Here is a 13,314-nt window from a genome sequence, read left to right on the forward strand (position 1 = left end):
TGCCCCGGCCACGGCCCCCTTGAGCCTACCTGGCTGGCGCCCCGATTCCTCCATCTGGGAAGTCCCAACCGCCTTCTCTCCTTTTTGTGACCCCAGACCATTTCTGCACCCTCATGTACTTTTCCAGAAAACTCTTTATAGTTTCTTGCTGGTTCTCACCCCTTGCAGGGAAATATAACTGCAATCTGTGAGAAATGCCAAATAGCCCACGTGACTCGGCCTCTTGCTGGCCTGATTTCAAAGGCATCTAACGCTGAGCACTGCGGGGGAGACACACTAGCTCTCGCGGGAGGCTGCGGGGAGGGGGGAAGCTCCTGGGTTGGTTTTAATCCCCATCCCTGTCCCTATAGGCCTGTGCCGTGTCTAAGGGCAAGGCTACAGGGATGCCCACAGGGGAGCCCCTCTGCTCACCACCTGAATCACATCTCAAGGACAACACCACCCGACTCCCCTCTGAATGCATCTCATTCCTTCGGGGGCCACCAGTTTATTAAGACGTCATTTAGAAAGCGGGCCCTCTGACAGACAAACCGCAGGAACTGCCACCCGCCGCGCTGGGAACCGCCATCGGGCCGGCGACCTCACTGCCCGGCCGGCCTGGCTCCCAGGCGGGCGCCCCTTCCCGCGAGAGCGAGGCAGGAGGCAGCCAGGCGCCGGGAGTGGCCACCGCGTTCGGCTCAGCAGAACGAATCACACTGGAAACAGGACTGGCCTGCAGAGCAGCGAGCCACTCTGGAATGGAGAGGCTCCGGAAGATGCCCCGACCTGCCAGGCAGCTGCTACCAGACTGGGGGCCTCAGGCGCTTGGGACTTGGGTGGGTGTCGGCCAGCAGAGCGCTTTAGGAAAAGGAGACGGGTACCTGGGGTCCCCGGACAAAGCGCCATGGGGCCGCAGCGCAGCCCCACCACTGGGCATGGTCTGGTCACCAGTCACTGCCTCGGAGCCCTGCCGTGCTGGGGCAGGAGTGCCCCTGGCTGGGCGTGGGGTCGGGCCTCGGCGCTGTGCCGGCGCCCCCTCCTGACTGGGTACACACAGCCTCGCTTAGTCTGGTCCTCGAGCTTGGCCGCTAGCTGGCTGTGGTCCTCCTGGGGATGCAGCCTTCCATCTCCAGCGCCTCGGGCCAGCCTTCGTACTTATTGGTGTGCTTACTGTTCTTCACGTGCTGCGGGTCGGTGGGGGCAGGAAGGCACGGGCTCAGCCCTCGGGCACCAGGGCCAGACAGAACTCCCTGTCCCCCTGTGCCAGGGTCAACCAAGCGTGCAGCCTCGGGCACCCGCCACCTGTCTGTCCCAGCGCCTCAGCGTTCTCATCTAAAGATGGCAGCAGCTGCCCTGGCCTGCCCCATCGCAGGTGGAGGGGGGGATCACCTTCTTTGAACTTAGGTGGGCCTGGCACACGCTAGGAAGGGAAGGAGGGGGAGTGTGTCCCTGCCCTCACCCAGCCCTCAGGGAGCCGCTGGAAGCTCCGGGAAGAGCGAGGCCAGAGGGGGCGTTTCTTCTCTGGGGGCTGAGCTGCTCTTTCGGCAGCCGGAGCCTTCCAGAAACTGGTGGAACAGCCTGTTTGCCTTGTTCTGCTGTGGGGAGCAGGGTGTGCAGTGTGACTGGGGTGCTGGGTTTTGGGGGGATGGGACAGGACTGAGCAGCCTGGCATGCAGGATCTTAGTTCCCCGACCAGGGATTGAACCCGTGCCCCTTGCAGTAGAAGCGCAGAATCCCAATCATTGGACCGCCGAAGGAGTCCAGGAGCATCTTAGAGACGTGTGGGCTGCTGTGTGTGGGTGCTGGGCGTGAACAGAGGGGCCTCAGAGGGCAGTGGGGCTCCCAGGGCCTGTGCCCATACCTGCTCAAAGGGGCTCTTGTTCTGCACGCCCTTGGCCCCTACAAACACCCAGCTGTCCCGGAAGGCCAGGTCCTTGACATTCTTGCTGCCCAGATCGCTGAAAAGCTTCCTGGTCTCTTCATTCATCCTGCCCCACAGAAGGAAGAGATATGAGCCATGACCACAGAAGGGTGAGGCCTCGGCCAGCCTCGGCCATTACTTACTTGGTGGCTGGGTCATCGTAGGAAGCCACAAACACCAGGGTGCCTTCATGCAGCGGCCGGATAAACTTCAGTAGATCATTGACATCTAGGGGGACAGTTCCCATGGAGCATCAGGCACCACTGAGCACCCCTCCCTCACCAACCCCTGTTCTCCAGATGAGGAAACTAAAGTAGTGATCAGGCCAGGGACGCACCCCGGCCAGGGCTGCTGAGTGAGTGCAGGGACCAAATGGTATAAGAAGCCAGGGCTGAAGCCCTGACCATACACCTGTCCTTCTCCCTGGCTTTTCTGAACCCAAGGAAGTGCTCAAGACTCCCCAGCGAGCAGACAGAAGGAGCAGCTTTCAGGGGGAAGATGCCGTCATTCCGCCCACAGTCAGAAGGCAGAGGCCGCGGCCTGACTCACCTCCCGCCCACATGTCGAAGGCGCGGGCCTCGATGAGCTCTCCGCTTACCCCTGGTCGGAGGGAAGGATGGGTGCTGCTGGAAGCTTTTCACCTCCCCCCATCTTCACGCCCACCGTGCCCCTCGTTCAGACTGCTGGGACCCACCCGAGGCTGTGGAGCTTCTGCTCAGTATTGGGGGCCCTCCAGGGGCTCCCCATGAAGCAGCCTCCCACTTCCTGGAAACTTCCAGTTCTTCACTGCTGCCACGCTCTCGTCCATCGGGTCACCTCTTCTGTGGAGCCTTCAGCTCGCACAGACCCTTTCCCAGGCCCCCCTGCGAATCCCTGGTGGCGGGGTGGAAGGAGGGCGGCAGGTCACGGCTCAGCTTTGCCTCTCTGCTCCGTGGGCAACTCACCGTTCACCAGGGCGATGTTCAGTCCCCGGCCCACGTTGTCCTTGACACTGCTCATGAGCCTAGCAGGGGGACAGAGCCTTCCAGTGGCACGTCTACCCTGCTCGACCCCGGTCCTCGCAGACCCAGCTCCCCTCCCCGCCCCCACCCGCCTGAGGGGCTCACATCCTGTCCTCCAGGCAGATCTTGGGTCCAATGACGTTGGCAGCCCCGCTGACCACGCGGAAGGCCAGGTGCTCCTCGGGACACGGCTGAGGCAGGCCGCATTTGTACTTCCTGGCCCTCGGCTCTGGGTAGGGACAACAGGGGTGACCCATGGGCCTGGCCCTGGGGGCACCCGAGATCTGAGAGGGGAAGGTCAGGACCAGCCCATAGGGAGGAATGAGTGACCACAGACCAAGGGACTGGCGTGGGGTGGGGACGTGGCTCAGGCCAAGGAAGGGACACTTCCATGGACACTCTGTATCCCACTGGGGCTGGCCTCAGGGCAAAGTGACAGGGACCCCAGGGAGGCTCTTCGGCCACTGGTGGGAGAAGAGAAAGGAGGCAGGAGGGCTGGCCTGGGCTGTGGCCCCACCGGGAACAGAGGACAGGAGGGAAGGAAAAGCTGCTGGGAGGGCAGGTGCAAGGACCCCATGGAGAGCGCACAAGGAGGTTGGTCTCTATTACGAGGTGACCTGTGTCCCCACAAAAGATGTTCTCAAGTCCCAACTCCCAGGACCTCAGAACGTGATCCTCTGTGGAAATAAGGTCATTGAAGTTATAATTCATTAAGATGAGGTCATCCTGGAATAGGGTGGGACCTAAATCTAATGACACGTGTTCTTATAAAAGACAGAAGAGAAGACACACACACATGGAGGAGAAGTCCTTGTGAAGATGGAGGCGGAGATGGGAGGGAGGCGGCCACAAGTCCAGGGACACCTGAGGCCACCAGAAGCTGGAGCCTCTGGAGGGAGTGTAGCCTTCCAACACCTAGATTTCAGACTTCTACCTTCCGGAACTGTGAGAGAATACGCTTCTGTTGTTTAAGCCACCTGGTTTGTGCTATTTTGTTACGGCAGCCCCAGGAAACTGATACAGATTCTGATACCAAGAAGTGGGGTGCTGCCATGATAAATCCCTAAAAATGTGGAAATGGCTTTGCAATTGGGTAATGGGTAGAGGCTGCAGAATTTTGAGGTGCATATTAGGAAAGGCCTAGATTGCCTTGAGGAGACTGTTGGTAGAAATATGGACATTATAGGTGATTCTGGTGAGGGCTCAGAAAGAAGAGAGAAGAGCAGTAGAGAGCTTCTATGGTCTGAGATGAGGCACATGTCATCGGGACCAGACTGTCGATAGAAATGTGAATGCTAACAGTGCTTCTGGTGAGCTCTCAGACAGAAATGAGGAACATGTTATGGGACACTGGAGGAAAGGCCATCCTTGTCATAAAGTGGCAAAGAACTTGGCCAAGTTGTTTTCTACTGTTTTGTGGAAGGTAGAACTTGTAAATGCTGGACTTGGAGACTGAGCTGAGGAGATTTCCAAGCACAGTGTTGAGGGTTTCTCCTTGTTGCTCAAAGTAACATGTAAGGGAAGAGACATAAATTGAGGATGTAACTGTTAAGTATGAAGGAACCAGAATGTGAAGATCTAGAAGATTCTCAGGCTAATCATATTGCAAAAAATGAGAAAGCAGGCTTGGGAGAGAACACCAAGGGTGTGGCTGGACAACTGTTCATGAAGAGCTGGGCCGCGTGACCTGTGGACCCGCTCAAGCATGTCAGCGGAAGCTAGGAATGGAGAGATGAGGTTATCCAGGAAAGATCTGGAGGATTCTCGTGTCTTACAGCTTAGATCCTCATGAATTGCACAGGAGATCAACAAAGTTTTTGAGAATTTTATACCAGTAGAAACACTGCCAGCCTGGACCGAAAGGGACACAGAAAGGACAGAAGGGAGGAAGGATGATTCCAAGGGCAGAGCAATGGCTGCAGAGGCCAGAGACGGCTCAGGCCCAGAGGGAGGGTAGGATCGTCCCCTACGTTCCAGATCCCCCCTACCCCCACCAAAGGCCCAGGGATTCTTCTTATGCTTTGAAATCGAATGGATTTGCCCTGCTGGGTTTGGGACTTGCTTGAGACTGATGACCCCTTTATACCTTCCAATTTCTCCCTTTTGGAATGGGAATGTCTATCCTATGCCTGTCCCCCTAGTGTATTCTGGAAGCAGGTAACTTGTTTTCTAGGCTCACAGCATGCAAGCAGCTCGTGGGCTGTGACAGCTAGTTTGGGGAGGGATGAATGGAGAAGAGAAAGCCTGGAGGGCTGGGGACAGGCACGAGTGTCACAAAAGTGGTAAGAGGGGTGGGCACAGGGGAGGAGCAGGGAGGTGACAGGAGCCTTACCTGCAGTCACTGAGTTCTCTGGGCCTGTGGGTACAGAGAGTTGTTTCTGTTAGTGTGGACCTTTCCTAGGGCCTGCAGCAAGGAAGCCTGCTCCTATACTGTGAAGTCAAGGTGGAGGGGCAGTCAGGTTCAGGGGCCAAGGGCTAAGCCAGGCTGACCTTGCCACGTACGTTCCCGCTCAAGTCTAAATGATGTTCAGATGCAAAGCTCTCTGCTCCAGGAAAAGGGTAGATCAGAATTGCAAAAAGTACTTAGGTGATGTGTCACCAGTAACGAGGTGTCGAGTCCCCTCCCCATCTCAGAACCCAGCAGAAAGCCTGCAGGGAACAACTTGGGAGTCATCCCCAGTGTTCAGCAAAAGCCCCCCTGCCCCTCACATGGGCCCCAGTGAACAAAGGATTCTAATTAGCGGAGATTGGCGTTTCCAGCTGAAGCAACTGGGTGGTAGGGGGAAGGCTGTGCCGGATGCCAGGAGGCGGACCGAGGGCAGCTACAGGTGCCCTGCCAGGAAGAGACAGAAAACCCAGGCCACCGCCACCTCCACCCCGAGCCTCAGGCCGCAGGCCCAGGTGGCCGCGCCGGGGGCCTCGTAGCGGGACGAGGGAGAGTCCCACACTCACTGGCGAAGAGTTGCTGGATGCGAGGAAAGCCGCCGCCAGGCCCACCGAGGAGGATGCTGGCTACGAGCCAGGTGAGGCCCACGGAGATGACCAGGGCCATGATGCGGAGGGGACCTAGAGGCATGACAGACACGGGCAAGGCCTCCTCAGATGCCAGCGAGCTCCCAAACGACCCCAGGGCCTCTCATGATCGGATCTCCCCAGGCACTTGGGAAGAAGCGAGTGGAGACCAGGAAGGTGGGAGCTCCTGGCGGGTGAAGGAGGAAGCTGAGCTCCAACCCCAAGGCTCAGCTTGGCTCTCCCTGGCGGTGTGGAGGGGCCTCCTAACCTCCTGCTTCTGAGGCTACCAATGTCTTTGAGTCCCTGCCATCCTGCCCTCCTTTCTCCTGTGACGGTGACGGTGGAGGTTCCTACTCCTTTGGAAGGCCAGGCAGTTCTCCTGCTGTGAGCTGGGCACCGAGCTCTCCACCCTGCTCGGCTTTCTTAGCATAGCGGTCACTTTGTCTCCCTCTTTCCCCTCTATTTTGTTTTTTTTTTTTTGCGGTACGCCGGCCTCTCACTGTCGTGGCCTCTCCCGCTGCGGAGCACAGGCTCCAGACGCGCAGGCTCAGCGGCCATGGCTCACGGGCCCAGCCGCTCTGCGGCATGTGGGATCCTCCCAGACCGGGGCACGAACCCGCGTCCCCTGCATCGGCAGGCGGACTCTCAACCACTGCGCCACCAGGGAGGCCCTTTCCCCTCTACTTTCAACACCTCCCATCCTCAGAAAACGCGGGAGGAAAGGCCTCCTTCGTAATCACATCCGCAGCCAGCGGCGGGGCTCTGCGCCCTCCCTTCCTCTCCCTGCCGGCTCCTCCAAAGTCCTGTGTGCTGGCTTCTTCCACAGACTTCCCTCCCCGTCTCGCAACCTGCTCCACTCTGCCCTTGCCTCCATTACCCCCGCAGGACGGCTTGCGGCCAAGGCCGCCTGGGACCTTCTTGATGCCAGCGCCCCGGGTTACCTGTTGGCCCTAATGTCCCTTGACCCCTCAGGTGGCCGCGCAGGCTGCGGCCCTCCCGCGGAAACCCTGCTCGGCTGGCTTCTGGGACGGCGCCCCTAGCCCCACCTGGATGCTCCTCGTCCTTCTGGCTTAGATCGTCCTCCTTGACCCTCCCCTGAAACGCTGGACTTTCCCCAGCTCCTGTCCCAGTGTCCTCTCTGCCTCTACCCTACTTTCCGTCTCCCCTCCTGCCTCGACTCTACCTAGAGGTGCCCTGCTCTGCTCCCAGCCTTGAACTAACCCTCACGGGCACTGGCTGTATTCTACCACTCCAGCCCTGACCACTCCCGAGGCCCCACTGTCCCAGCCAGCTCCTCATGGGTCAGCTTCCCCGGGGTACATGCAAATGCTTCAATTTTAGAAGGTATGAAGTCCACCCCAAGCCCCCTTCATCTTAGCTGTCCAGGCGACAGTAGGGCTGGCACTGGGTTCACATCCAACCTCAGGGCCACTATGGTCAGCTTCTCATCTAAGACCACTGCCTCTCCCTGTCCACCCAGCCGCCGTGCTCCCTGGAGCTCTCTCCCACAACTTTTTCCAAACAGCGGCCAGTTATCCCATTTGGGAGAAATCTATTATAATCCTCATCTCACAGCTGAAAAGAGAGAGCTGGGAACTGAAGTCCTCAGAGGTGAAAGGATTTGCTCAAGGTCATAGAATGAGTGTTTGTGCAGAGTCCTCTGTTTCAAAAACAAAACCCAGGGACTTCCCTGGTGGCGCAGTGGTTAAGAATCCGCCTGCCAATGCAGGGGACACGGGCTTGAGCCCTGGTCCGGGAAGATCCCACATGCCGCGGAGCGACTAAGCCCATGCACCACAGCTACTGAGCCTGTGCTCTAGAGCCCGCGAGCCACAACTACTGAGCCCACGTGCCACAACTCCTGAAGCCCGCGTGCCTAGAGCCCGTGCTCTGCAACAAGAGAAGCCACTGCAATGAGAAGCCCGTGCACCGCAAGAAAGACCCAACATAGCCAAAAATAAATAAATAAAAAATAAATAAATGTATAAACCCTCCCCCCCACAAACCCAGTGGTGCCACCACCCCTGGCCCTTCCAGACAGACCTCTGGACACCTGGGCCTCCAGCCAAGTCTCCTTTCCAACTCTCTCCGGTTCACTGTGGAAGCCACCCACCTGCCAACCTCATGTCCACTTCTCCCGCTGGGGTGGGGCAGCCGTCAGGTGCAGCGTTTGTGGACCGTGCGCTCTGGGGGGCAACAAAGCAGAAGAGCAGGTTTGGGTGGGGGTCAGGGATGATGAGCCCGTGCTGGGTCCCAGCTGTGGGGCGGGCGCGGTCGGTGCACCGACTTGCTCGGCCAACTACATGGCCAGGCTCCTCGGGAAGGCGGAGAGAAGCCTGGCTGGGACCGGAGGGGCCTCGGGAACCTGGAGGCTCACGATCGTGCCCACGGGAGCCTCTGGGCCTGGGAAGTGGAAGTGGTTCTCCCGGACGCGGGAGTGGGAGGCCCCAGCTCGGGCCCCACACACGGCCCCCCGGGCCTGGAGGTCGGCGACGCGGGCCGGGCCGGCCAGAGACTTGCCTGGCGGTGGGGGGATGCGAGCTCGGTCAGGGGCAGCCCCGTCAGGCCGGCCGCCCCGCTCTGCTCGGCGACGCGAGGCGAGGGAGCTCCGCTGCGCGGAGCGAGAGGCCCGGCAATGGCGGCCCAGAGCGGTAGCACGGCCCGCAGGCGCCACCCCGCCATCGGTCGGGGCTGGGCGACCGGCCACCGGGTGGGAGGGGCCCGGGCCGGCCCCGCCCCGCCCCTGACGCACGCTCCGGCGGAGCCGCGGGGCCGGGCTGCCAGGCTGCCAAGGGGAGGGGCCCTACGCAGCCCCGCCCCCGAGGTCTCCTCTGAGGCTTCGTTCAGGAGGGAGAGCCCAGCGTTCCCAGGCTTTGAGGGCGGGGCTGTGGTCGTGCCCCGCGCTCGGATTTCTGAAGTTTAGGAAGGGGCGGATGGATCTGGGGGCGTAATTAGACATTGTTTAAAAGTTCAAATGTGTGCCTTTTCGAAACCCGGAGGGACAGAAGCGTGTACGGGAAACAGCAGAATGCGAAGAGCCAGGGGCCAGCAGGCTCAGCCTTCCGCGGCCTCCCTTTCGCCATCTTCTTTCTAGAGGGCAGCGCGCTCACACGCTGTCACCCCTGCCTGCTCCTCCAGCCTCCTTCACAAAGGCGCCCCCGACACCGCCCAGGGCACCCCGATCACCTCCCGCGCTGGGAGAGCTGGGGCCACCTCTGTCGCCTGGACCCATCTTTCTGGACGGCAGCAGCCGGGCGGCGTGAGAACCACCGAAACATCCGTGCCCTTTGACCCAATGTCACCGCTTTCTGGAAACCTTCCTAAGGAAAGAACCCAGAATACAGAGAAAGGTGATAGAGCCAGGCAGTGACAGAGCTCTGGTTAGCATCCAGGAGCTTCTCCACTGGCATTCACAACACTCCCTCGTTCTCCCTAACAGGATCAAGGTGATAAGTTTCAGGCCCCTGTGCTGCTGTCACGGGTTGGTATTTGAGTTTTGTCATGGAATTTGGGACCAGAAATAGCACTGACCATTTGCCAAACTCTCACATATCTGTGAGTACCAAGCCCTGGGCACCGTGCCCTCCTTAGCGCTCTTCCCTGTAATGCTGGCAGTCGTGGTGCCCAGTAGACGAAGCTCCTGCCAGGCACAGGGCAGCGGCCAGACGGCTGGTTCTTAGAGGACAGTGTTTACACCTTGCTCAGAGCAGGCATTTTGGAAAGGCTGGTTTAATGAGCCCCCCTGAGGGCCCAGAGGCACATTCACCAACCCCAGGGGCACCACGCTCAAGAGGGCCAGAGGCCTGGGACTCATCCCAAGCCTTCTGTGCCTCAAGGGGCAGCTTTGTTTCTCCAGGAATGTTTTTCGATGGGGACTTGGAGAGCATGAGACCCTCTTGTCATAGACCCTCATGGCCCTGCCCCAGTGCGGGCACCCAGCGGGAGATGGCAGAGAATGTAGTTCCCACAGCTGCGGCACCAGTTCACTGTTTCCTTGGCTCCTCGTGTCCCTGCCTGAGTGTAGGCACCCAGAGCCCGCGTGCTCAGCTGATCCCTCGTTCCCCTCTCAGTGTAGACACCGAGCACGGAGTTGTCACTTGACAGTGCTCACGTGGGCCTGCATGCTCATGCCCCCGTGCCGGCACCTCCCGCCTCTACCCCCGAGTAGGCACCCAGAGCTGAGGTGATGGGCGACTGTCTTATTGCAGGACCTCTTGCCTCTACCCTAGATTAGGCAATCAGATCTCCGGTGACAGTTGAATGCCCTCACCTGAGGCCACCTCTGCCACAGTGTAGGAATCCAGAGCTGTGACAGTTAAATGACCTCCATGGTCCCTCACTCCGTTCCAGTGTAGCTACCAAGATTTGTGCCTGTAGTCAACTCACCTCACCTGGGCCCTCACGTCTCTGTGGTGTGGAGCTGTACGGAGGTGAAGTGGCATTTGAGTGCCCCCTGCTGGGCCTCACGTCTCTGCCCCAGGGTGGCTGCCATCGCTGAAGGGCTACCTGTGTGCCCTTGCCTGCCCCTCATGCCTTTACCTGAGGTTGGGCCTCTAAGCCTCGCCCTAGTCCAGGCATCCCACAGTTAAATGTGAGTTGAACGTTGAAACCTGGGCCCAACGCCTCTCACTCAGTGTAGGCGCCCAGAGCTAAGGGGACTGTTGGCTGTCCTCGCCTGGGCCCTCCTGCTGTGTCCCACTGCAGAGATTCAGTGCCAGTTGAAAGCCCTCAGCGCCAATGTTGCCACCCAGAGCTTAGGTGACAGGTGTCTTTCCGCACTAGTCCGTTGTGTCTGTTCCCCATCCTAGGGCCCCAGAGCTGTGACATTTGTCTCAATTCAGCGAGGCCCTAAGGACTATGTCAGAGATGAGGTGACCAGTGACTGTCCTCACGGGGTCCCTCATGCTTGTGGCTCCAGAATGGAGGTGACAGCTGAACGTCCTTACCCGGGACCTCATGCTTCTTCCTCATTTCAGGCTCCTAGAGCTGAGATCACAGCTACTGTCCCTCTCAGGCCTCTCATCTCCGTCACTCACAGGCACCCGGTGTCAGGTGACAGTGGACCATCCTCACCAGAGCCCTCTCATCACTGCCACAGGGTAGCACCCAGATCGGAGGTGTCCATTGATTGCCCTGACCTGGGCCCTCTGTCATGGTGGGGACACTCAGACAGATGGGGAGGGGAGGGTGGGTCCCCACCCCTCCCTCCCTCCCTCCCTCCCTCCCTCCCTTCTCACAGGCGGTTATCACATTTTGGGGGCCCAGGAGGAGCTGGGTCCCTCCTCCACTTCAGGCTCCTGCCCCTACATGGATCTTCTGTGTTGCTAAGAGTCCCCCTCGGTGACGCCATGCCAGAAGGTTCCCCAAGGGCCGTGGGTCCTGGGAGGACTACCCCCAGCACACAGTTCTACTGGGTCCCCCAAAAGGCTGTAGGCATCTGTGGGGCTCTGTGAGGGGGCTCTGAGCACCAAGACCCCAGCGGGGTCAGGAAGGGCTCCCTGCACCTCCGTTTATTTGGTTTTTATCCCGAAGGTTTGTGGTCATCTTCAGGCCCGGATTTTGAGGGTTTGAGGTCCCAGGACTGGGCCGGGGACGCGGCTGTCCCTTCCCCGGGAGCAGCACAGCGCCCCTGGCGGCTAGCAGAAGGCCAGGCTGCAGCTCCGAGGACCCGCGCCACCGCATTCTGGGCCACCATCTCGGGGTCTGGTGCCATCCTGGGCCTTTTGCAAAGCCTCATTTGCCCCTCACGGGCACGTGGCTGCACCACAGAGAGTCAAGGGCAGGACCCTCTGTAGCCACGCTGGAGCCAAAGTGTTACAGGAGGGCGCGTGAGTCCCTAGGCCCACACCATCAGCTCCCGGCGAACCTGAGCGACTTACGGCCCCTTCTCCAGGCCACAGGCATCGGGAGGACCAAGGCCACTGCCCGTCCCCCCACCCCCAGGCTGAAGCCTGGCCTGTAGTCCTGTCCACGTGGGGCTTTCTCAGCTGCTCTGCATGGACCTGGGCCAGGAGGCACTGCAGTATCCGGATTCCAGCCGCCCCTGTCCCAGAAAGCACCCCCCCCCCGTCCCCGTTCACCTAGGGAGAGCGGGGATGGTTACAGGAGGGGTTGGGGAGAGCGGGGATGGCACCTGAGGATGCAGCTGTGTGCAGGGCGTGACTCACCACCCTAGCTTGTGGGACAGCAGGCGGCCAGCCCCCACTTGGGTTCCTTCTCGTCTACTTACCGTTCCTGCAGAGTCCTGGGCGGGAGCCTCAGCTCTGCCCCCAGCCCCGGGGGCCGTGCGGGGGTTGAGGAGAGCTGGTTGTCAGCGTCAGGCTGAGGAGAGGCCTCCGTGATGGGAGCGAAAAGCCCTGGACAGTTGCCTTCAACAGTGGGGGTGGGGACAGACGGGCCACAGGCCCAGCTGAAGGGAGGAGCCACTGGCCAGGTTCTTGCCAACGGCCTGAGGGCCTGGCCCCGCTGCCACAGAGCGTCCCCGACGCGGGAGCCCTGAGCCCTGCCAGCTGTGAGGCCCTGAGGCATGGAGTCTGCCTGCCTGGGGCACGCATCGGTTCCGTGCCAGCATCTGAGTCTTTTGTCTGTTCGTTTGCTTTGGGTCAGCCTGCTCTCCCCGGAGCTCAGTGAAGAGCTGAGCCGCTGGCAGGGGCATGACAGACGCCCAGGGAGTGTGCTCTTATTCACAAGTGGGGTGTGTGCAGACGTAGTCAGATCAAGGTAAGGTCATCCTGGAGGAGACTGGGCCCCAAATCTAATATGACTGGTGTTCTTGTAAAGGGAAAACAGAGCGAGACAGACACACGAAGGAGAATGTCACATGAAGACACAGAGAGACCGGAGCGACGGGTCTATGTGGCCAGCTGAGCCCCTGGAGGGCGCTGGTCCTGGAGCTCAGCCTGCCGGCCTCCGGCACTGGGAGAGGATACCTTTCTGTTGCCTTAAGCTTCCCTGCGTGTGGTGCTTTGTTACAGGGGCCCCAGGAAACACAGGCAAGGGAGGCTGGTGAGGCCAGCTGTGCACCTCTCCACGGTGCCCAGGGTGCACCCTGGACTTGCCCCTCCCCCTTGGCATCTGTTCCCGAATCCCTTAGCCACTCCTTCCTAAATACTTGTCGCCTCAGTGGGCCGGCAGTGCTCCTGAGTGCCCTGGCTGGGGCAGGGGCACTGCCTGGGGAGGGAAGGGGAAATGAACGTGACTTGTTCTTGTGCCCAAGGTGGTCTCGTGACGAAGTTCTAGGGTGCGGGGCAGAGAGGAGGGGAAGGCCGGGCTTGGTCAGGACTGAAGGATACCCACGTTCCTGCCCAAGCCAGCGGTGGAAGGAAGTGGGTGGCAGGGAGAGGCGAGGGCTGGGGCCCATGGTCGCAGGTGGCAGGAAAGAAACAACCAGGGGACAGGCAG

General features: G+C 60.1%; 1 protein-coding gene across 3 annotated transcripts; it reads right to left on the minus strand.

Annotated features, from left to right (window-relative positions):
* Window positions 1-478: 478 nt before the first annotated feature.
* FAM3A (FAM3 metabolism regulating signaling molecule A) lies at window positions 479-8,097 on the minus strand. 3 transcript variants are annotated; one of them, XM_082864555.1, is made up of 9 exons: window positions 8,027-8,097; window positions 5,854-5,967; window positions 5,234-5,257; window positions 3,007-3,130; window positions 2,845-2,903; window positions 2,450-2,500; window positions 2,044-2,128; window positions 1,841-1,967; window positions 479-1,163 (listed from the first exon to the last, which is right to left on the minus strand). In XM_082864555.1, the coding sequence occupies exons 1-9, from the start codon at window positions 8,037-8,039 to the stop codon at window positions 1,068-1,070; spliced, it is 693 nt and encodes a 230-aa protein (XP_082720681.1). In that variant the 5' UTR covers window positions 8,040-8,097; the 3' UTR covers window positions 479-1,067. The 3 variants fall into 3 exon arrangements, with proteins under 3 accessions (XP_082720681.1, XP_082720683.1, XP_082720682.1); XM_082864557.1 differs by having other exon boundaries at window positions 7,957-8,074; XM_082864556.1 differs by lacking the exon at window positions 5,234-5,257.
* Between the last annotated feature and the right edge of the window lie 5,217 nt (window positions 8,098-13,314).

The sequence above is a fragment of the Leucopleurus acutus genome (assembly GCF_964270905.1).
Source record: "Leucopleurus acutus genome assembly, chromosome: X".
Classification (NCBI taxonomy): domain Eukaryota; kingdom Metazoa; phylum Chordata; class Mammalia; order Artiodactyla; family Delphinidae; genus Leucopleurus; species Leucopleurus acutus.